The 19,419-nt window shown below is 36.0% G+C and overlaps 1 protein-coding gene across 4 annotated transcripts in view; it reads left to right on the top strand.

Moving 5' to 3' along the window:
- The window catches only part of KHDRBS3 (KH RNA binding domain containing, signal transduction associated 3), a 99,221-nt gene that overhangs the window by 64,355 nt on the left and 15,447 nt on the right, over positions 1–19,419 (top strand). For all 4 annotated transcript variants that reach the window (XM_076329053.1, XM_076329052.1, XM_076329051.1 and 1 more), the window contains 2 exons: positions 150–342; positions 12,170–12,252. In XM_076329053.1, coding sequence (XP_076185168.1) covers positions 150–342; positions 12,170–12,252 — 276 coding nt within the window. The remainder of the gene's footprint in view (positions 1–149; positions 343–12,169; positions 12,253–19,419) is intronic.

The raw sequence follows: 19,419 nt of genomic DNA, 5'->3' as shown, positions 1-19,419 counted from the left end.
TAAAGCATACAGAAAAATGACAGACTATAAACCTTTTAGACTTTTTTCTGGCTGTGGCAAAGCAAAATTGTCATGATGTGGGGGAGGGAGCTGTTGAAAGGGAGGCCAAGGGTGTGGTATTTAATGGTAAGTGATCCATATATTCACAGGGGCCGTGGAGGAGTGCCTCCACCACCAGCAGGAGTACCAAGAGGGGCACCAGCACCCAGAGGAGTGCCTCCCAGTAGAGGACCAGTCAGTCGTAGCCGTGGACTTCTAGCACCCAGAGCAAGAGGAGTACCTCCACCGGCAGGCTACCGGCCCCTTCCACCACCTCCAGCGCAGGAGACATATGGTGAATATGTAAGTCAAGCTGTTGACATACTGTGCATAAAGTGTATAATTTTGGAGTGAAGACCATAACTATCACTTCAGAACTCAATAGAATCCCTTTAATTAGTACCTAATTGAGTCTTGCACCCAGAATCTACAGCTAATGTGCTCGTCTCTCGTCACCTTTTCAGACTTGAACTGTTTCATATTAATAAAACTTCAGGTTATAAGTACTACCATAAAGACATTTACAGTGCATTTGGCAAAATAGTTATGTACCTTTTAAACATTATATTAGGTTTCTGCTTTACAAAAATCTGAAAAATCGTATTGTCAGTAGATTTTTAATTCTCAACTAAAACCGAGAATAAAATTCTACTTTTTCCTAAACTTATCTTTGTAGTCATATAACTGTTCAATGATTAGACAATAAAATTTTTTTATGAAAGCTTCAGAAATGATCCTAAAACTTTAACAATGTACAGTGTATCTCAATAAGCCATACATATTTACCTTGATTTTATTGTATTAAACATTAAAAAACATATCAAAATACTTATATTGTACATGACTGAAAATTATAGACAGTTATGAATTGTTAGGGTAAACTTAATTTAAACTGAACTTACAGAGCAGTGAGATTAAAAAAAGCTTATTAAATCAAAACTATCATCATAAATGGATTTAGTCTTACAGAAAAATAACATTTTCAAGGACAGTGCTTTTAATGTTTTATAAATCTTAAAGCTTTTAGCTTGCCCTCTTTGCAGCCAAATCTGTCTGGACTTTGTCTCTGTTATTCAGACTAGCGAAAAAGGAGTTCCTGAGTTCCAGAAAATGGTTTTGCTATTTAAACATTTTTTGCTTTTCTCTCAACCTTTCTTCCACCTACCTTCTCCCTCTCTTCTTTCACCCCACTGCCCCAACCCTCTAAATCAAATCTCAACCATTGTCCTTTTGATTAGAAACCTAATTTTCTATATAATGCTTACAGTTTTATGCAGAAAGTTTAATGTCGTTAGTACAAACATTTATACACATACCTGAACAATTCAGAAGACATTAATGTTATGAGAACCAGTAGAATCATAGAATCATTAAGGTTGGAAAAGACCCCTAAGATCGAGTCCAACCGTCGACCCAACACCACCATGTCCACTAAACCATCTCCCTAAGCGCCTCATCTACACGTCTTTTAAATACTTCCAGGGATGGGGACTCCACCACTTCCCTGGGCAGCCTGTTCCAACCACTCTTTCAGTAAAGACATTTTTCCTCACGTCCAATCTAAACCTCCCCTGGCGCAACTTGAGGCCATTTCCTCTCGTCCTGTCGCTTGTTACTTGGGAGAAGAGACCAACACCCACCTCGCTTCAACCTCCTTTCAGGTAGTTGTAGAGAGCGATGAGGTCTCCCCTCAGCCCCCTTTTCTCCAGGCTAAACAACCCCAGTTCCCTCAGCCGCTCTTCATAAGACTTGTTCTCCAGACCCCTCACCAGCCTCGTTGCCCTTCTCTGGACACGCTCCAGCACCTCAACGTCCTTCTTGTAGTGAGGGGCCCAAAACTGAACACAGTATTTGAGGTGCGGCCTCACCAGTGCCGAGTACAGGGGCATGATCACTTCCCTCCTCCTGCTGGCCACACTATTTGAACAATAGTACTTGAACAATGTATTTAAATGTCCCCGGCTATACCTGACTTGACTAGTCAAGGTGGCTATTGCAAGTAAGTGGTTATTTCACAATGCTTTCAAAGGAATCGGTCCTCATTAAACAGCCTGTTTCCATGTCATACACTGTTGAACACATGGTGATGTGGAAGAAAATAAACCTCTGAGTAACTTCATATTTGTATATATCTGCTGTTTATAGCGTGTATATAGAAGTGGCATGGAAATAACAGCTGTTTGAATCAGTATCCTGATTCAAATGCTTTACTTCTGAGAGAATAATTAGCAAATGGCACTATAAAGAAAAATAGTGCTGTGCTAATAACTTCTAAAAAGAATGTTCTCTAGAACTGGATCACTTATCTTCCAAACAAGATATCTTAACTGGGATAGATATATTTAAAGCTGTAATTGATACAGCAATGCTAGCTGGTCCATTTTAAAATTACCATATTTTCTGTGTCTCCTTTGTTAAAACGGAGACTCGTTAAAATAAAGTTTTGCTAGGACATGAACCATTGATGTGTTGTATGTTAAATTTAATGCATGGTATTTTTTTTACCTGCACATTTGTAGTACATTATCAAAGTACCTTAACTGTATCTCTTACAGGTTTAAGGTAACATGGTAGAAGTCATTACTAGTATTTCTGTCCTTCGCTTACTAATTGCTGTTTAGCCATATCTAGTATTAAGTGCTGGTTTGCCAACCTCCGAATATCTGAGCAGGGTAAGGTGTCACTGTTTGAGAAGTGTCTGTAGAATGAAAGCATCAGTGAGATTGTGGGTATCATAAGTTATTTTAAGCAGCATATAGTTTCAGAGCCTGGGGGACTGGGATATCCAGAGAGGTTACAGAGCAGCCTTTAGAACTTTTCCATTGAGGGTTGGAAAGTCTGCAAGGATTCATGAAGCTTTTCATTCCCTTAGGCTTCTAAGCCTCTGCTCTGTACTCGTTAAAATAATGTGAAACTATGCAAGTTCAGAAAGAAGCAAACTATATTCTGGATGGAAGCCTTCAACCACTTGCCTTCTGTAACTCTGTAAATATCTCAAAGATGATGCAGGGCTTTCAGTACATAAAGTCCTTGCCTATTTTCTCTGTGTACTATTAAGTATACCTTGTGACAGAAAATGAGGCCATCACTGAGTCACAAACAGCTTCCCTTTTCCTTCACTCCCTTGGCTTTTTTTCTGTAGTCCTTGAGACCAATGAATCTTTAACACCTACGAGGCTCTTATTCAGTTCTGCCTCCTGCCTATCCTAATCCCTCTCCTTCCTCTTGATTGTTTAAGAAGTTTTTTTTTTAAAAGATAATATCAAAATGGGAAGCGGAATACCTACTTCATTCTGAAAAATTGGAAGGGTTAATTCTGGAGGCAGTATCTCACACAGGGAAAATCATGCCACAGGCAAAAAATCATTCACTTGAACTTAAATGCATTTTAATGTGAGCTCAAGATGAACAGGACTATTGACCATTGCTGTCCTGTGCTTGGAGCCCATAGGGAAGTTGTCCAGTACTTACCCGTTACAGAAAGCTCTACACAGAGGTAGACTACCTCTGTCTGTCAGCTTTCTGGGATGTTGGCAATGCTGACTCTGGATGCTTGATGTGGCCTTCTCTGCTGAAGTCACGCAACATATTGAACTAGCAGCAGTATCTGCAGGTTTTTCCAGTTCAGTATAACTATTTTTTCCCACTCCAGTGTTGCTAGTCTCACTTATGTATCTCTCTTAACCCCAGGACCCATTCCTCCTGGGACCTCATCATATTGTTAGTACCATGATGAAGTTTTTGCAGCCACTAAATGACAGTTCCTTATAATTTTCTGTGAACACTATCTTTTTAATAGCTGTAGCATCAGCTTAGATGATAGCAAAAATTCAGGCCTCTGTGGCCAGCCAGCTTTATAATCACTGTTCTAACCTCACTGCTGTGTTTGGTGTGATAAACTTTCTCTGAAGGCTAACATGCCTCCCATTTTTATGTCCTCAACCGCTCAGGTCAGGAGAAAGCCTAGTATGACGTGTGAAGCATGGCCAGGATTATTTTTACAATGCTTTGGATGAGGGAAATCATACTAGATGGTTGCTAGATTTATTGAAGCACTTGCAGATAGTTTCAGGGACATTGTTCTCAATTATATGAGAATTCTTCTCTGCTCACTGAACAAAACTGTGTAATAGATAAAAGTATTTTCATGCATTTTTAAGCCGACAATTTATTCCATTAAGATAAGAAATAGAAATTGTATTTAACTACTAGCTGGAGATTTTAAGCTTTTCCATAACTTTCAATAAGCAGGAAATTAGTATGCTACCGATTCACTGCTTTTTAATGGTGTCAATTCCTTAGCCAATGTTCAGTCAAACATAGGTTAGACCATAACTGTTCTGTCTCAGTTACTGTCTAGTAACAGTTGCTGCTCTCTGCCTCTTGCTGTTGTTGTCTTCTTACCAGCTTCAAACTTCGAGGTTTTTTCCAAATTAGTAACGTAGCAATGTGGCTGAAGCTTTCTTAAGATTAGATTTTTATTTGCTGCTATTTTCATTTTACAAAGGTAAATATTTTGCAAATATTCTCTATATATTTCAGTTCTGTACTTTGTATGAATATATTTGTGATCATGCCATGTCAAGTCCTGTTTTGGCTGCTTAAATGTGTTAAATGCAAAGTGAGGTTTATTTGAGTTGATAATCACATTTTTTAGGCATTAAGAATTGGACTTTAAACATGGATTTAAAACCCGTTGATGTGGCAGTATGGAATGTCTGCCCTGAAAAATAAGTCAGCAATCTAGCAAGTTATGGCCAAGACTTGCTTCAACACTACTTCGGAAAGCAATCAGATCTAAATGTTCCTCCCTAGTGTGTGTGTGGGAATGTTGTGGCAGAGCTTTAGTTCTGTTTCTGGCAATTTTATTGATGTTTTCTTGTGTTCAGACAAGGGTTACCTCAGCGGCAGATTTTTCTAATGCAGTGACCACATGTATAATTTCTAGCAGTTAATGCTTCAATTAGAATGCTTCAGTGAGATTGCATTCTGTAATAAGAAATTGAATTAAAATGGAATGTCTACCAGTAAGAGACCTAGTAAATTGTAACTTGAAAAAAAACATTATGAACTATTTCCAATTACATGCAAAGGGTTTTTTTAACTTACAGATACAGTCTACTTGGAAGGGTGCACAGAAGACTTGGATACAAAAGAGATGCTGATAAGACTTCAAAATCTACTCTTTAAAATCTGTGTTTAGTTACTGCCTGATTCTGGAAGATCCTAAAGCTTAGGGATTGCTAAGTTTTAAAAGTTTATAGTTCCTGGATATTCCAGAAATTGCTTTTACTGGTGGACAAAGCAGTGCTTCAGACTGAATTTAGATTTAAGCTTGTAATTCTTATACTAAGTCTGTACATGAGACTATACTCACACTACGTATACAATAAGATACATATATATTATAGATACTAAAATAGTATGAGACTATGCTCATACTGTTTCCCATGAGAAATGGGGAAGACCCAAAAGACATTACATAACATGCTGGCTAACAAGATCCCACCCAAACAATGAGCAGAAGATGTGATGCTCTGTCTATTCTTAATTTAAAGCTCAGTATTTCTCCAGTAGTGGAAAGCCCTTGGTTCAAATTCCTGTCGCAGGTGTTCATATTCCCTTGATTCTCTCTGGAGATGGTGTGCTGACCACCAGGATACTGGCTGTCCTAGCATACACAGTGTCAGGAGCAGTGGTTTCTATCCTTTTGATTTTGCAAGAAATCCTTACAAATTTGTGGGAAGACTTAAGGGAAATTGTTCACAACATTTGGCTGGGTGGCTGAACAAAATCCATTTCATAATCCAGTGATTATTATAAAATACGCATGTAAGTATCCATTAGTGAAAAGAATGAATGCAAAGTCTTACTATTTATAGGTGAGAGCCCATCCAGCTGAATAACCTATAGCCTGTTGTTTAGTGCACCTTCCTAGAAAGCGAATGCACATTCTCTGTTTTGATCTCCAGCATTGAGCTTGAATTCCATCTCCTCATTGAGATCATATTTAGTTTACTTTTTGAAAAACTGAAAATTAGGATTAATGTGGAAGCAATTTCTTGGAGCTATTAATAGAATGTTGATTTTGCATGGTGAACTGTTTTTAAAGTAGACTTTTTTCTCATTAACATTCATTTGTTCACTTACTCTTCATGGTTGAAGAAAGAAAGATCTGTTGGAAAAAATAGCAAAAACTTTGTATACCATATTAAAAACCCCAAGCTTTTTATTTACAAATAAGTGCTTCTTGGAGTTGAGGTGGCAAAATATTAGGCAAAATAAGGGCTAGTCCAGATGACATAAGACTTTGAAAAGAATTTAAATTCTCCCTGAATAGAGTTCAAGTATAATTTTAATGTCACTTTGCAAGAGTCACATCATGTTTTATTTACCTTGGTCTTCTGAATGTTGATAGTTTCCTAATAACATGTAACATTAATTTAAAATGTTTTTAATTGCTTAGTTGTTTTGAGTGTGAAGCTTTTTGTTTGGATTCCTGGAAAAGGGCTTAAGGTAGCTTCATTCTCTAAGAACTAGAGAAGTGATCTTTTGTCCATTCTGTCTCTGTTCCCCTCTGTGGATAAAGTTGTGGTTTCTACTTAGGTCTTACGCCTCTTTTTAAGCAATGTATTTGCTGAGTTCTGGCTTTTCAGAAGTGCTAAGACTATTCTTGAAGTCAGGGTGAATTCAGGTAAGACTTTTGGAAAGGAAATTCATAACATCAAACCGTTATTTCTTGGCTTTTTTGCCAATTACAATGTTCTTTTTCATGCTAAATAAGACAAGCAAGAAATAAATGTATAAAAATGTTTTAAACTTAAGTCCCTCAATTAATTTGTTTAATTTTGAATCTTTTATATTTACCTTCTCTGGGGTTTTCAGGATGAGGTGGAGAGAATGGAAAATCTTTTTCATTTTCTCAGGAACTCAGGCGACTTTGGCTGTGGAAACAGTGGAATGTTTTGGAGGAAAGACTGGAAAGTTTTTCCACCTGCCTATCTCAAAGTTGAAAGTTCACCTATAATGTGCATATAAAATATTTTCTTCTCAAAGTATTTTAGTTTAAGCTGCTCATTTAAGTTGACCATTTTCTGACTTGGTATTATTGAATGCATGTGAGTTGACATCCCGATTCTGACACTGCTCCCTGCTGTTGTATATAGAAAGACAGAATTGTTTTGGCCTGATGGTAACTTGGTTTTAATGCTACTGCCTATATCCATTAGCAACTCTTCTGTTTTTGAGGTGCACGAAAGACAGTCCGCTAGTACATCTCTCATTCCGGGAATACCTTATTTGTTCTGGTTGAATATGTACTAGGCTCCTTCTAGATGAAAACAGATGAAAATCTACAAAATAAGACCTTACAGTCTGTGCATGTTTGCTGCTAATGTCCTTAATGTTATCACTCAGACTTTAGATGGTAGTAGCTACCCATATTTGTTCTGATTGCCCAATCTTCCCTGTTGATTAAATGATAGGGAGGTGTTATTTCCACGTAACAAAATGGCTGTTCCTTCCCTTTACAATTCTAATTTGCCAAAAAAAAAAATTCTTCATTGCACTGCACTGATGTTGTCTCATGTTCTTTCTCCTTCAAGTTAATCTCTGCGCACACAAGTTTTTGAATGTGATAGTTTTTCTCTAAAAGGAAGCCATCCCACCAGTATTCTATGACAAAGTAGTAGTGTAAGTATTAATTTCAGAGAATAATGAGGAAAAGAAACAACAAGTTTTTAGTTGTAGTGGTAACAGCCTTAATTTTTCCCTGGGATGGGTTTCCTGAGTTGGGGAGAGCTTGAAAATTGATTTCTTACTGATTTGATGATTTTTTTCCCAGCACTGCAAATGGCCTTCTTGTTAAAATGAACTTTTTACCTTCTTTTTTCTTCCTGTTTCTCTGTCTTGTTCTCTTTGAAACACTTTTAATTTCCCCTAAAGAGGGCCCAAACACTAGTCTGTCATTGTCACTGCCAGCGGATTATAATTTAAAGCCACCATTTCCTATTTCCCATGAACAAGGGTATCTTTAAAGTACTTAATTATTGGAAAAAACCACACATGAGCAAGGCTTAGCATGATTTATAATGTTTTGGGTAGCGCAGAGGTTTTGGCAAAGATTGCTTTCATTGCTTTTATCACCTTTTGATCTGTGATAGTAACTTACTATTTAATATATTTGAAGGGTGTATATTTACACATTGCCTTTGGTTTTGTTCATGAAAAATATCCGCACGTTGCACTGAACAATTACTGTTACCAGTGCTGCTCTTTGGATTTATATCAACTGCGGGCACCATCATCGAGACAACTGTAGGCAGAAGCTCTCTTTATGGGGAGATGTAATCTGATTCTGGCTTAATAAAGGAGTTACTAACAAGGTTTGAGATTTTACAGAGTGATTTCATACTCTTTTCAGAAGGTCTGTCTTGTAATTCTAGCTGTTCTGTTACTTTGGGGGAAGATTCTTAAGACTGAAATTAACAGAAGGCAGGACAATTGCTCCTGATACCTTCCTGGCTGATATTTCAAATGTTGTGTGGAAAATACTTGTAGTTTAAGAGGACTTCAGCATTTTCAGCTCTTTTTTTCTACGTTTTTGTTGTAAGCACAAACTGTACAGCACATTTCCCTTCTTTTGATCAGACTAAATCTGATGCGAGTTAGTTTTCTAGGTTATCCTGAAAAATAGAATAATGAATAACAAACAATGCTCCAATTCATGGGATGAAAATATGATTTTGTTTGGGCATTTGTATTTTGGAGTGGGAGAGGAAATACGGCTTCACCAGTAAACTCTTTCTGATTATGGAGTACCTTTAGGAAGAGCTGTTTATAGACTTGTGTAATTGGAGTAGAGGAGAAGTCCGTTGTATTGCATTTGGTAGGTGGTAGGAACACAAATGCTGTCATCCACAGGAAGAATAATGGCTTTAAATACAAAAATGAATGCTTTTATAAATACCTGAAACATGCAAAAAAATCAGCAGGAAAAATGCAATTAAAATATTGTTATGAAGGTATAATTCTTCCTGTATTATACAGAAAGAAATCTGTATAGCAGTGCTTGTCAGTGAATCTGTGATGTTCTTCAGTACAGGATATCTGTGCCTATTTAAGTTCTCTTCTGTCCATTTTCATTATATATGTGTAAAAATGATAGTTATTTTCACTTAAGTTAGCACGATGATAGCCAAGGATATTTCACCTAGATACTAAATAAAGTTAAACACTTATCGAAGCCACAAGAGGTCTGTGTTTCAGAAAGAAAATATTCAAGTAGTGTGGACTTAATCTAAAATGTAAAACATTCTGCCTTGGCCAAGCTTATTTGTAACCTCCTGAAAGAGTTTTCAAATACTGTATGACTAAGAGAAAATACTGTGTCAGACCTAATTCAGGGAAAGCTCTGAAACATACTTCAGCTGCCCCTGCCTAATTGCTACTTCAAGGGAATACTGCACAGTAAACAAAGGTTTTGGAATTTGAATCTCTTATCTCTTAACAGAACAAGCCATTTAACAGAACAGCTCTTTAAACCTATTCTATTTTTGCAGCATGTTGCACATGACATTTATCTTAGTTTTAATGTAAATTTTTTTGTTTTATAAATGTAAATACAGCAATAAAAAGGAAGAATTGATCTATTTAAACAGATTATAGTAATTGCAACAGTACAGGTTGATCTTTTTAATGCTAAGTGACAGGAGTCCCACATATAAACTAGAAACCAGATTATCTTTCCATTCAAAGCTTGTAAGAGCCACCTTCAACAATATAACAATGTAGGACTTAATTTCTGCAGTAGTCAATTTATTAACACACAAAATGGTGAACAGTAATGAGTTCTGGGCAAAATTTCTCTGGAAGAGAAATGCTAATACTAGAAACGCTAAGTCTGATACAGCATGGACCTCCCCAAAATTTTCCTTTTGTTCTGCTGAACATCTTGTTAACATAAGGCTCTTCCTATTTCAAATTTACTTTGTTCCTTTGTCTTCAAGAAGTCATAAATACACCATAACTTCAGAGTAGTCTGTTTTCCCCTTCTCTTTCATGATCAATTTTCAGTAAAATAGTTAACAAATGTGAAGAATAGGACTGATTGCTTAAGAATTCTCCAATGATTCCTTAGTGGCAAAGCTTTCCTAACATGTTAAAAGGTGAATTTCAGTCCTCTGCTTTCATTTGTTGTCACTGCTGGATGTGCATGGTTTGAAGTTTGGGAGTCCCTCTTAGGGATGGCTGGTTCACAGTTGGGAGATTCTGTAAGAGGAGACCAAATGTCATGTAAATGTTCTGGAACAGAGCAAATAAGTTGGCTCAAACAGCTTCTGCTGTTGATCAATGTCTGTATTGTTAACAGATGTCTCTGTATTGCATCGATAAGTAATAAAGTGCTTGTTTGTAATAACTGCCAGGAGGCAATGGTTTTGTGGGTTTAGTATATGGCTTATCAAGAAAAATTCATATCCATATCAGATGGGCAAAGAAAATGCTGAGACTCTATTTTAATTTTTAGTTTCAGGACAGTGAATTACTGAAAGAGAAAACAATGCATTTCTTCTTCAAATGAGACTATTTATCCATGGATCTCTTCACAACAGACAACTGGAAGAATCCTCGTTTCTTCTTCCAGACCTATGAATAGGTCGTCACTCATTTGTGCCTGCAATTATTCATAGACACCCTTCTACTAATCACTGCTGGGAAACAATCATGTTCACTGATCTAGGGGTGGTGAAGCAGTATTGATGTGCAGATTGCCCGGTTTTCCATATAAGCAATTTCAGATGACTGTAAAAAATGCTAAAAACTCTTAGCAAATTCAGTTTCCTATCAGTTGTTTTGAGTATGTCATTGGCTTCTGATATAGAAAGCTTTCTTTACAATGTCTAGAAAGCTGTCAGATTCCAATCATTGGAGATGTTTTCTACTAGAGTTGGACAATCCATCATTTGTCATCCCTACCTAATTGATACTGCTGGTTGGTTTGTTTTTTGTCATCGCTGAAAGACTCTTAAAGTTTCCTTTTCCTGGAAGAGAATTTATTCTTTCATAAGACTTTATCCTTATGTTGCCAGGGTTTGATACACACTTACTCAGAAAACACCATATATAAGATGAAGCCTGATTTTCCTTTCTCTGGGTCCCTATATCTTCAAAGTTTCTTCTCATTGGGTGATTCTCATCTGGCAAAACTGGACAAGATATACCCCTAAATATCCATTGAGGTCTTTGGCATATTTGGATATTAGGATTTCCTAGGAATCAGTACGAAGGAAGTGCTGTTTCTACTTTTCATGTGTTTAGCTCAGTTAGGTTTATTAGTGGATGAAACAATAAATTGGTGACAGTTCTTTGGTTTTCTGTAGCTCATCTTTCTCTAGGGAAACAGCATCATTGTCACTTGTTTTTATCTTAAACTTCTGTATGTCTTGTAGCTGGAGTTAGTGGTTTGTTCAACTTGGTATTTAAAGCCAGTGCTATTTTGGGAAGAGTGTTACTACGGTGTATACTTAAATAGTGTGGATAATGCGGGAGGAGTAAGAAATCCTTACTTTTAGTTTCTTAATGGATGCTAAACTCCCACAAGTTGAAGAGTGTACAGAGGGCATTCAAAGAAGTAAAACCAACATTCTTACTAGTCTTATCTCTAGGGAATGTCTTTCCCATCCGTAGTCTACGTAGAATACTGAATTTATTGTCCAGAAATAAGTCAGCTACCTAAGCCAGTTGCACACTATTTATTCAGACGTTTTGATTCCTGAAATGCTTCCCTCTTCAAGAGCTTTCTTGAAGATCAGCAGCTCACTCATCTCAAATTCAAGTACATGGAGACATGAAGCATTTGTACTGTCTCTGCACAAGCCAGTGTTAACTGAAAAAATCTTTTTGAAGCACACTGCCAATAGTTCAAAATGCCTTTAAAGTAATTCGTTCTAGATGTGTGTGGCCTCCTAAATGAAAGTAGTCTTTATTAATATCATTAAGATTTTGCCATTTCATGGTGTACGTATGTCATATGTACATGTCAGGAGAGTATTCTTTCATACTTAGAACTAGGTTACTACTTTTTCTGAAGTGTGCTTATGATTAATACTACCTTTCTTTTATATCATTTCAGGAGTATGATGATGGTTATGGAACTGCTTATGATGAACAAAGCTATGATTCCTATGATAACAGCTATAGCACTCAAGCACAAAGGTAAGTCTTCAGATCTGCTGTAACTACACTGGAAATATTCTACAGTTGGAAAGTTAGTTTTACTTAATTTTTTTCAATTTCATCTTAAATAGCAAAAATGTTGAGGCTTATTAGAAATAACCCCCAGTGTTATTTGTCTATAGTATCACATAAGTATAGAAGTCGAGTTACTGAGTGGTTGAAAAGAAACAGAAATGAGAACTTAAAACAAAACAAAGTTTTAGTGATGCCAAATCATAAATCAGGAAGTCTTCAAAAGTTCAGGAAATTCAGGAAAACTTAATTCAAATTCATTTTGGGAGGGAGAGGAGAAAAAAAACCCAACTTTATAAGAGGTATTAAATCATCTGAAACAGAGTTGATTGCATTTTCTTACTACTTAAACATGATTATATTCCAGTGTTTCACCTTTTTTTTACAGCCAAATAAAAGTACACCCTTTAGTTTGTTTTAATCCTTTGTGGAATTGTCTTTGTGACAAATTTGAATACCTTGCCATTTGTGTTCCTTCCCCCACTTCATTCTCAACAGTATTTTTAAGCACTTCTGATTTATTTTCTTAAAATTTTGCTTTCTTAAAAGGAGTCGCTATTTGAAAACTCCATGAATTACAAGGAATACTAATGTGTCCCAATGATGGGAAAAATGCTATGAAATACAAACTACTTTTATTAGGTGGTAGTTTGAACTTATTGGCAAATATCACGTGACACGTTATTTAGCAGCTTGGCTTATTGTCCTCACTATTAGGCACTGCTAATGTGCACATCTGGAAAGGGACCTTCTGTGTACTTTTTACTGAGTTGTAATTTACTCTTTCTCTTAGACCAAGCATTCACAGTTTGATCAGTAGTAGATTTTGTAATGTCATTTTGTGAAACTTTCATGGCAATAAACTTCAAATGGTTGAAACAATGTTGAGAAAATGGTAAAATAAAATCTAATGCTCTAGTTCTGCATTACTGCTTTGGTTATTTGGGGTAATTAGAGCTTCAAACCTTGCCCTCTGGGAAGATGAAGACAGTAGGAAGGGGAGATATGGGTGGATATTGTGATGTTGATAAGCAGATATTGATTAGACTGTTTTACCTTCTGCTAAATATTTAAGACTTTTTTTACGATGTAGCCTTATCTGAAATAGTACAGAACCATTCACAGCAAAGTTGAGAACAAAGCTGTTTACACCTGACATCTGCTTTGCTGTAGTGTTGACACACCCAACTTAAATTTTGTTGTATAAGTGAGTATTTTCCTGTGCCCAACAACTTAGTAAATGTGAAAAAGCTTAGTGGAAAGTCCAAATGTTGTTATTGTTGAGAACTAACAGATTAATACCTTTGTGTCTGATACTTGGCTCCTACAGAGTCTCGTAAGCTATTGAAAGTTGATATAAATAATATGACTTAAGAAACCAGCAGTGTAGGACCTTCAAAATATGAGGCTCTGTAGGATGTTACATTTAGAGAGCAGCTGCTGGTAATGGATTTTTCGCAAAAAGAAAATTACCAAAATAGGCCTCAACTTTTATGTTGGTAATTCTGTTCTCTTTTACTGCTTCTAGTGTTGGTAAATGGGTTTATTGCACACAAACATTTGGACTTCATTACAAAGTCATTTGCCTGAGCCAAAACTAAACTTTACTTGGATTCGATTTTTTCCATGTTAAGAACATTTTCACTAAGATTTTTTCCTTTGAACTAATTAGCAAAGAGCAAATCTCCCAAGAAATGAAATTGCTCTTGTAAAGGACTAATACATAAGAATACATATAATAACCTTAGATATATGTGCACATGTTTAGCCCAGTCTGGAAGGAGTTACTTCATAAAATGATTGCTCTGCTTTGTATTTTACCTGTAGTTTCACAATATGTACTGTTAGATTTTGTTGAATTCGTTATCTTCTGAATGATTACATCACACCCCCCCAATTTTATTAAGTGCTGCATGGTAAAAGAAAACAAGAGATGATTCACTTGTACATTTCTCACGGGGTATCGACACTCATTTTCTGGCATATTTTCTGGCTTGGCAAAAAGATTTTTAGGATTGTATTGGCAGGCAAAAAGTAATAACTATAAACAGCCATCTGAGCTACCTAGAACAGCATTCCTATCTTTAATCTGAATATCAAATAGTAGCCCATATTGCAAAATGTCATTTTGTAACCACTAAGAGATACTTATCATATTTAGGTGCATTACAATGTCCTTACTGTGAAGGAAATTAGTGAAAAGTGTATTGTTTTCATAGCTTAGCCTCATATAATTCTTGATATTTTGCTCTCATAAAGCATGGAAAGAAAATACATTTGTGCATAGAGGGCATTCACATGTTTAAAATGCATCATTTAGTGACTAGCATGTGTAAATAACTTTTCTTATTTCCTTTTGTAAGTTGAAAGTAGTAATCTTAAAAAGTAATAGCATTTCTAGTATGTCTTCTGATATTAATTTCTCTAGAAGATTGTGCTATTAATGATATCGTGTATTAAAGAGGAAATTTGAGAAATAGCTAGTAAACTGAAAAGATGGGTTTGCTCATTAAATTATTTGCAGTAGTTTTTTCAGTATATGAACCCTCTTCCTGCACCTCAAACCTGGTTAACGTTCACAAGTGTACACTGTGTGTACAATGTACATGTGTGATACAGTGGAGACAGTTGAAATACTCATTTTGTTTTTAAAGTTTTTGCTTGTTCTAGTGATTCCTCTGTTAAAGATGGAAATTCTCCAAATTTGACCATTCAGTACAATACAGCATGACTCTCCTTTATTGTTTTGAATTTTGATGTTTCTAGTGTATTTCCCAGAAATGGCCAAATCTGAGATGGACTAGGATGGGTGATATGTTCAGATATGAAGAATAGCATACTGTGTATTTCTGTGTGCATTGAGGTAGTTGAGACTTTGCATGCCTCTGCAAACAATTCTTCCTTTCTACAACTGAACTGCGTGCTGCTACCAGATCATGTGTTTAAAAGTTGAATGGCATTTTATTTGACATTGTGTGAGACCGTATCCTTGCTTGTGCTTGGCAATCTGAAGCTTTAGTTAAAACCTGTCACAGCGCTGATAGGGAGAGAAACATCAGAGTTTTCTCCAAGTTCTCATCTCTCTTAATGCCCTGTAATCCTATAAAAATAGTTTTTCTTTAAAATATTTTCTTACCCAGAGTTGTTTGTTCGTGCAACAAAGCCCCAAATAGTGCTTCAGGATTTCTCTTAACAGAATTATTTTTTATGGTCAAGAAGACTTAAATATCCCTTGGAGCTGTACTGAGCTTGACTAGATATCTTAACTGATTTTTAGAAGAGATGTGACTAAATTACACAGGTAGTTTTTGCAGAGGATTGTTAGATGATATTTTTACCAGTATAAACTGGGATGGTTAATCAACTGGGCTGTTCAGTATTTTATGAAAAACCAAAGTAATCTAAAATTAATTTGGCAAAATATTTCTCAGTTTCTGAAACTCAAAGACTAATAAATACTTAAAGCAGCCGAGACAGTTTTACCTTAATAGAGCATAATGAACATTGTCAAAAGCTATGATCATTTATGGTTGATACTCAATGCCTAGCTAAGGAGAGCAGCAAGACGAGGCTGAATGTTACTCTGTCATGCAGGGCAGATTTCATGGTATGCAGTCAGTAATTCCTTCATATAATTTCTCTATATACATATGTAGTAATTTAACATGTGCAGTTGTATGCCAGAAACCTTTTTGGGACCTTACAGTAGAACGTGAGTTTACAAGTGTGAAACACCATGCTCATGTGATGGCTGGTGCTGATACTTTCTTATGTCAGATGCATGTAGGTTTGTCAGCTCCCCTCACTAGCACATATGCATGCTTACTTACACAGCCTAGCTGACTCTTAAAGGACTTCCCCGAATCTGTCCAGAACTGTAATCGATTACTTGGATTTATTGCAGAAAGTAGTGGGTGTTTTAATGGCCTGATGTTAATGCTAGATTTGCATTATTTTATATTATGCAATAATGCATAATTTTATTATGAAAACTCAGAGAAGAATATTGTGGAGGAAGCAGGAGCATTTAGTTGGGTCTTCATTTAAATTTGTAGATCAGTTTAAACATTTTTCAGCATGAAGAAAAATTGTTTACTTTAAATCTCTGAAATATGTTTCAAATTGAGCAAAAGCACTTTTGTCCCTTAGTGGCTCCATACATGATCTGCACAAGTGTTTGCGAAGACAATAATAGGGCAAAGGGAAATGGATGCTAATAAATCAACTGGCACTGTCAGTTCACTGTTTAATGTTCTCTAGAATACATAAGATTTATCACTGAGGAATTGTAGAATAATGGTAGTGTATGGAAACAAAGTCCACCAGGGAGATGTACTACATCATTCGGATTTAGCGCTGCCATCTGCTTAATAGCATTGAGATGACTACAGAGGTACTTATGATCAACCATTCATAGCAGTGACAGATGCTGCAGCGAGTTAACATGCCAGAGAATGAGGTTTGTTACTAAAATTCAGATTATGTGACAAGGTTGCCGAGAAAGGGGGCTGGGTTTGTTACCTCTCCAACAGCATTAAAGGTTTACTGTGCGCTTTTAAGTTTACTATCAAGAGAGGATGGCTAACACAGTTACTGTAATACAAAAAAATGTGGAGAACCCCATCTGTCTGCTTCATGGCACTCGGAAGCTTCAAATAACTTCTTTAGGCTTGTCTGCTAGTATTTAAAACTGGATACTTCTTTTCCTGGAAAAAAAAAAAACACCTGCTTTTATCTAGCTTTATTGTTTTTTACCTACAACAGAGTGATCTCAGTCTGAACTATAAAAGGAATAGTTTGTACAACTATATGCCTGTGTCTGTTTAGGGGCAAGTCATTCATGTAGTAAAGTAGTCATTTTGTGTTTAATTAGAATTTATAATTTAAAAGCTGGCTTAGGTCTTCAGTCTTGGTGATCTCACCTTCACTCTGTTGCAGAAGAAATTAATCTAAACACTGACACAAAAGGGGAACTATTAGGACGTAAGGTAATTGCTGGAGTTGTCTAGAGTCTTCTGCAATGTTTTATAGTTTTGGCACTTACTAATGCTCTAGATTTCTCTCGGCAACAACCATTGTGCCATTGGCTTAAACATTGTGTTTCTCAGTTGCTCTTCTTGCATATCCAACAATAATTGCTGCCATGTCAAAGTATACCAAAATGTGGTACGTTCAAATACCTGTAAGTTACCTGTAAACCTTAGAGCCATCCAGTCAAGCTAATCTGAATTGAGAGAATGGGCAAATTCTCTTTAGCATACCGATGTTTATTCAGTGCTTCTAGTTCACTCTGTGTTTATTGGTTAATGTGTTGGGAAGTGAGAAGTACATGCTGCAACTTTATTTTAAATTATTTATCTAAAAGCATAAAAAGATAACTGCCCATGTGGCAATTCCTAAGCATGTTAAAACCCCAGCATTACGAATGCCATGCGGTGAGGCCTTATTCTTTACCATTCGTTTCAACGGTGACTGATTCAAGACATAAAATGTCTTTAAAATAGGGAAGACTATGCAAAAAGACCCTGTGGTTTAAAAGGTTTGAGGAAATTTGTGTTTCATGGCTTGTGGTAGTTACTTAAGAACTAAGTAACTGTATATTGGGTTGAAAAGAGGACTAAAAAAAAACACCTTGAAATCCGGCAGTGGCCATTGTTCAACTGATGCCTAAATAATAGAACTAAATCGGTTTGCTAAAATCCTTCAAATCTCTAAATCCCTGATTTTGTGTCACTCCAGAGGCACCTTAGTTTTGAGAGAAGCTGGTTCCTAGTACATAGTTCCTGGCAAGACCCTCCCCATTTTCCACCAGGAGCTCAAATTTTCAGGTGTATTCTGAAACTGTGCTTAGTAGTCATAGAAAAGATGACGACATTGCTGTTTATTAAGAGGAGGATTTTCATAAAGAGCAGAGTGTATGGATTTGAAATTGGCTTATGGAGGTGTTGCTATTGGTATTTGAAAGTTAATTGCTAACACTTTGTGATGCTCAGTGTTTTAAATTTACATTGTTAAGTTTGTCAGCAATCATGCATTTCCAGGGTGTATAAATATGCATTATATGCAAAACAGTGTCTGTTACTGTAGCTTTTCAAGATGTAATTCTCTGGATTTTAACGCTAGTAGCTGTTTGTATTTCATGCTCTGACTTATAAATCAAATCAATCCACAGCAGTTTGATTTCTGGGGATAGTGCAAATGGCTTGTAATTTTTTGTAAACAATTTGCAATTGTTGTTGCTTATGAACACCTGGTATGTATGAGCTTGTTGGAGGTTATAATTCTGTGCAAATAAAGCCTCAAAAGCATTAGCATAAACAAGCTAATGTATCTTTTATATAGAATCCCTGCCACGTGGTTTCCTACCTAATTTTTACGCTGATACTGAAGAGATTTTCTGCAGTTTTTCAGATCTAGTTCTTCAGCTTTAGATCGTTTTCCTTTTTCGTTACCTGTTGAAATGCATCAAGATAAAATATTCAGAAGTGCTTCAATAGCACAGTTTTATTTGTGAGTCTAGCATACATGCTTGAATCTTTTTAATTGGTTTACGGAAATCTGGTCTGAAACCTCAGTAAACAGGAATAAGACTAAGGCAATTCAAGTGTAATGATGGAAAAAACTTATCTTTAAAGGAAAAATTAATCTTAACACAAGTATACCACATGCTGCACTCATAAAATTGGAAAAGTTTTTTAGAAGCCTCATCCTGTTGACATTAGGTTACTTCACTATTGAAGGAATGTTAGGATTACTTTTAATTTGTAGTAATTAGTAAAATGCTTTTTAGATACAAAAAATAATTTTGGTTTTCTTCGTGGCTTTGCTATTAAACTTAACTATGACTATATCTCAATGTTTAGAAAACAAGTGAAAATGCATTTAAAAATAAATTTAGAGACCTGTTAGAGAAAGCTTAGACGTGTTATGTTAATACAAAAAGTAGTAACATGAAATTTTAAATATTTGAGGAATCCAAAAAAGGAGTTATTTCATAAAATTAGATTATTCATTTTGCGTGATTGGTTTAATTTTACTTAGGTGATTGTACAGCATCTTAAACCGGGTGCTTGAATTACCACAATATAATTATGAGTATTTGGTAGGATTTGGGATTTTTTCCTTGACTGATTA

Source organism: Aptenodytes patagonicus, chromosome 2 (genome assembly GCF_965638725.1).
Source record: "Aptenodytes patagonicus chromosome 2, bAptPat1.pri.cur, whole genome shotgun sequence".
Classification (NCBI taxonomy): Eukaryota; Metazoa; Chordata; class Aves; order Sphenisciformes; family Spheniscidae; genus Aptenodytes; species Aptenodytes patagonicus.
The sequence above is the reverse complement of the archived record's forward strand: the minus strand, read 5'-3'. Positions and strand labels throughout refer to the sequence as shown.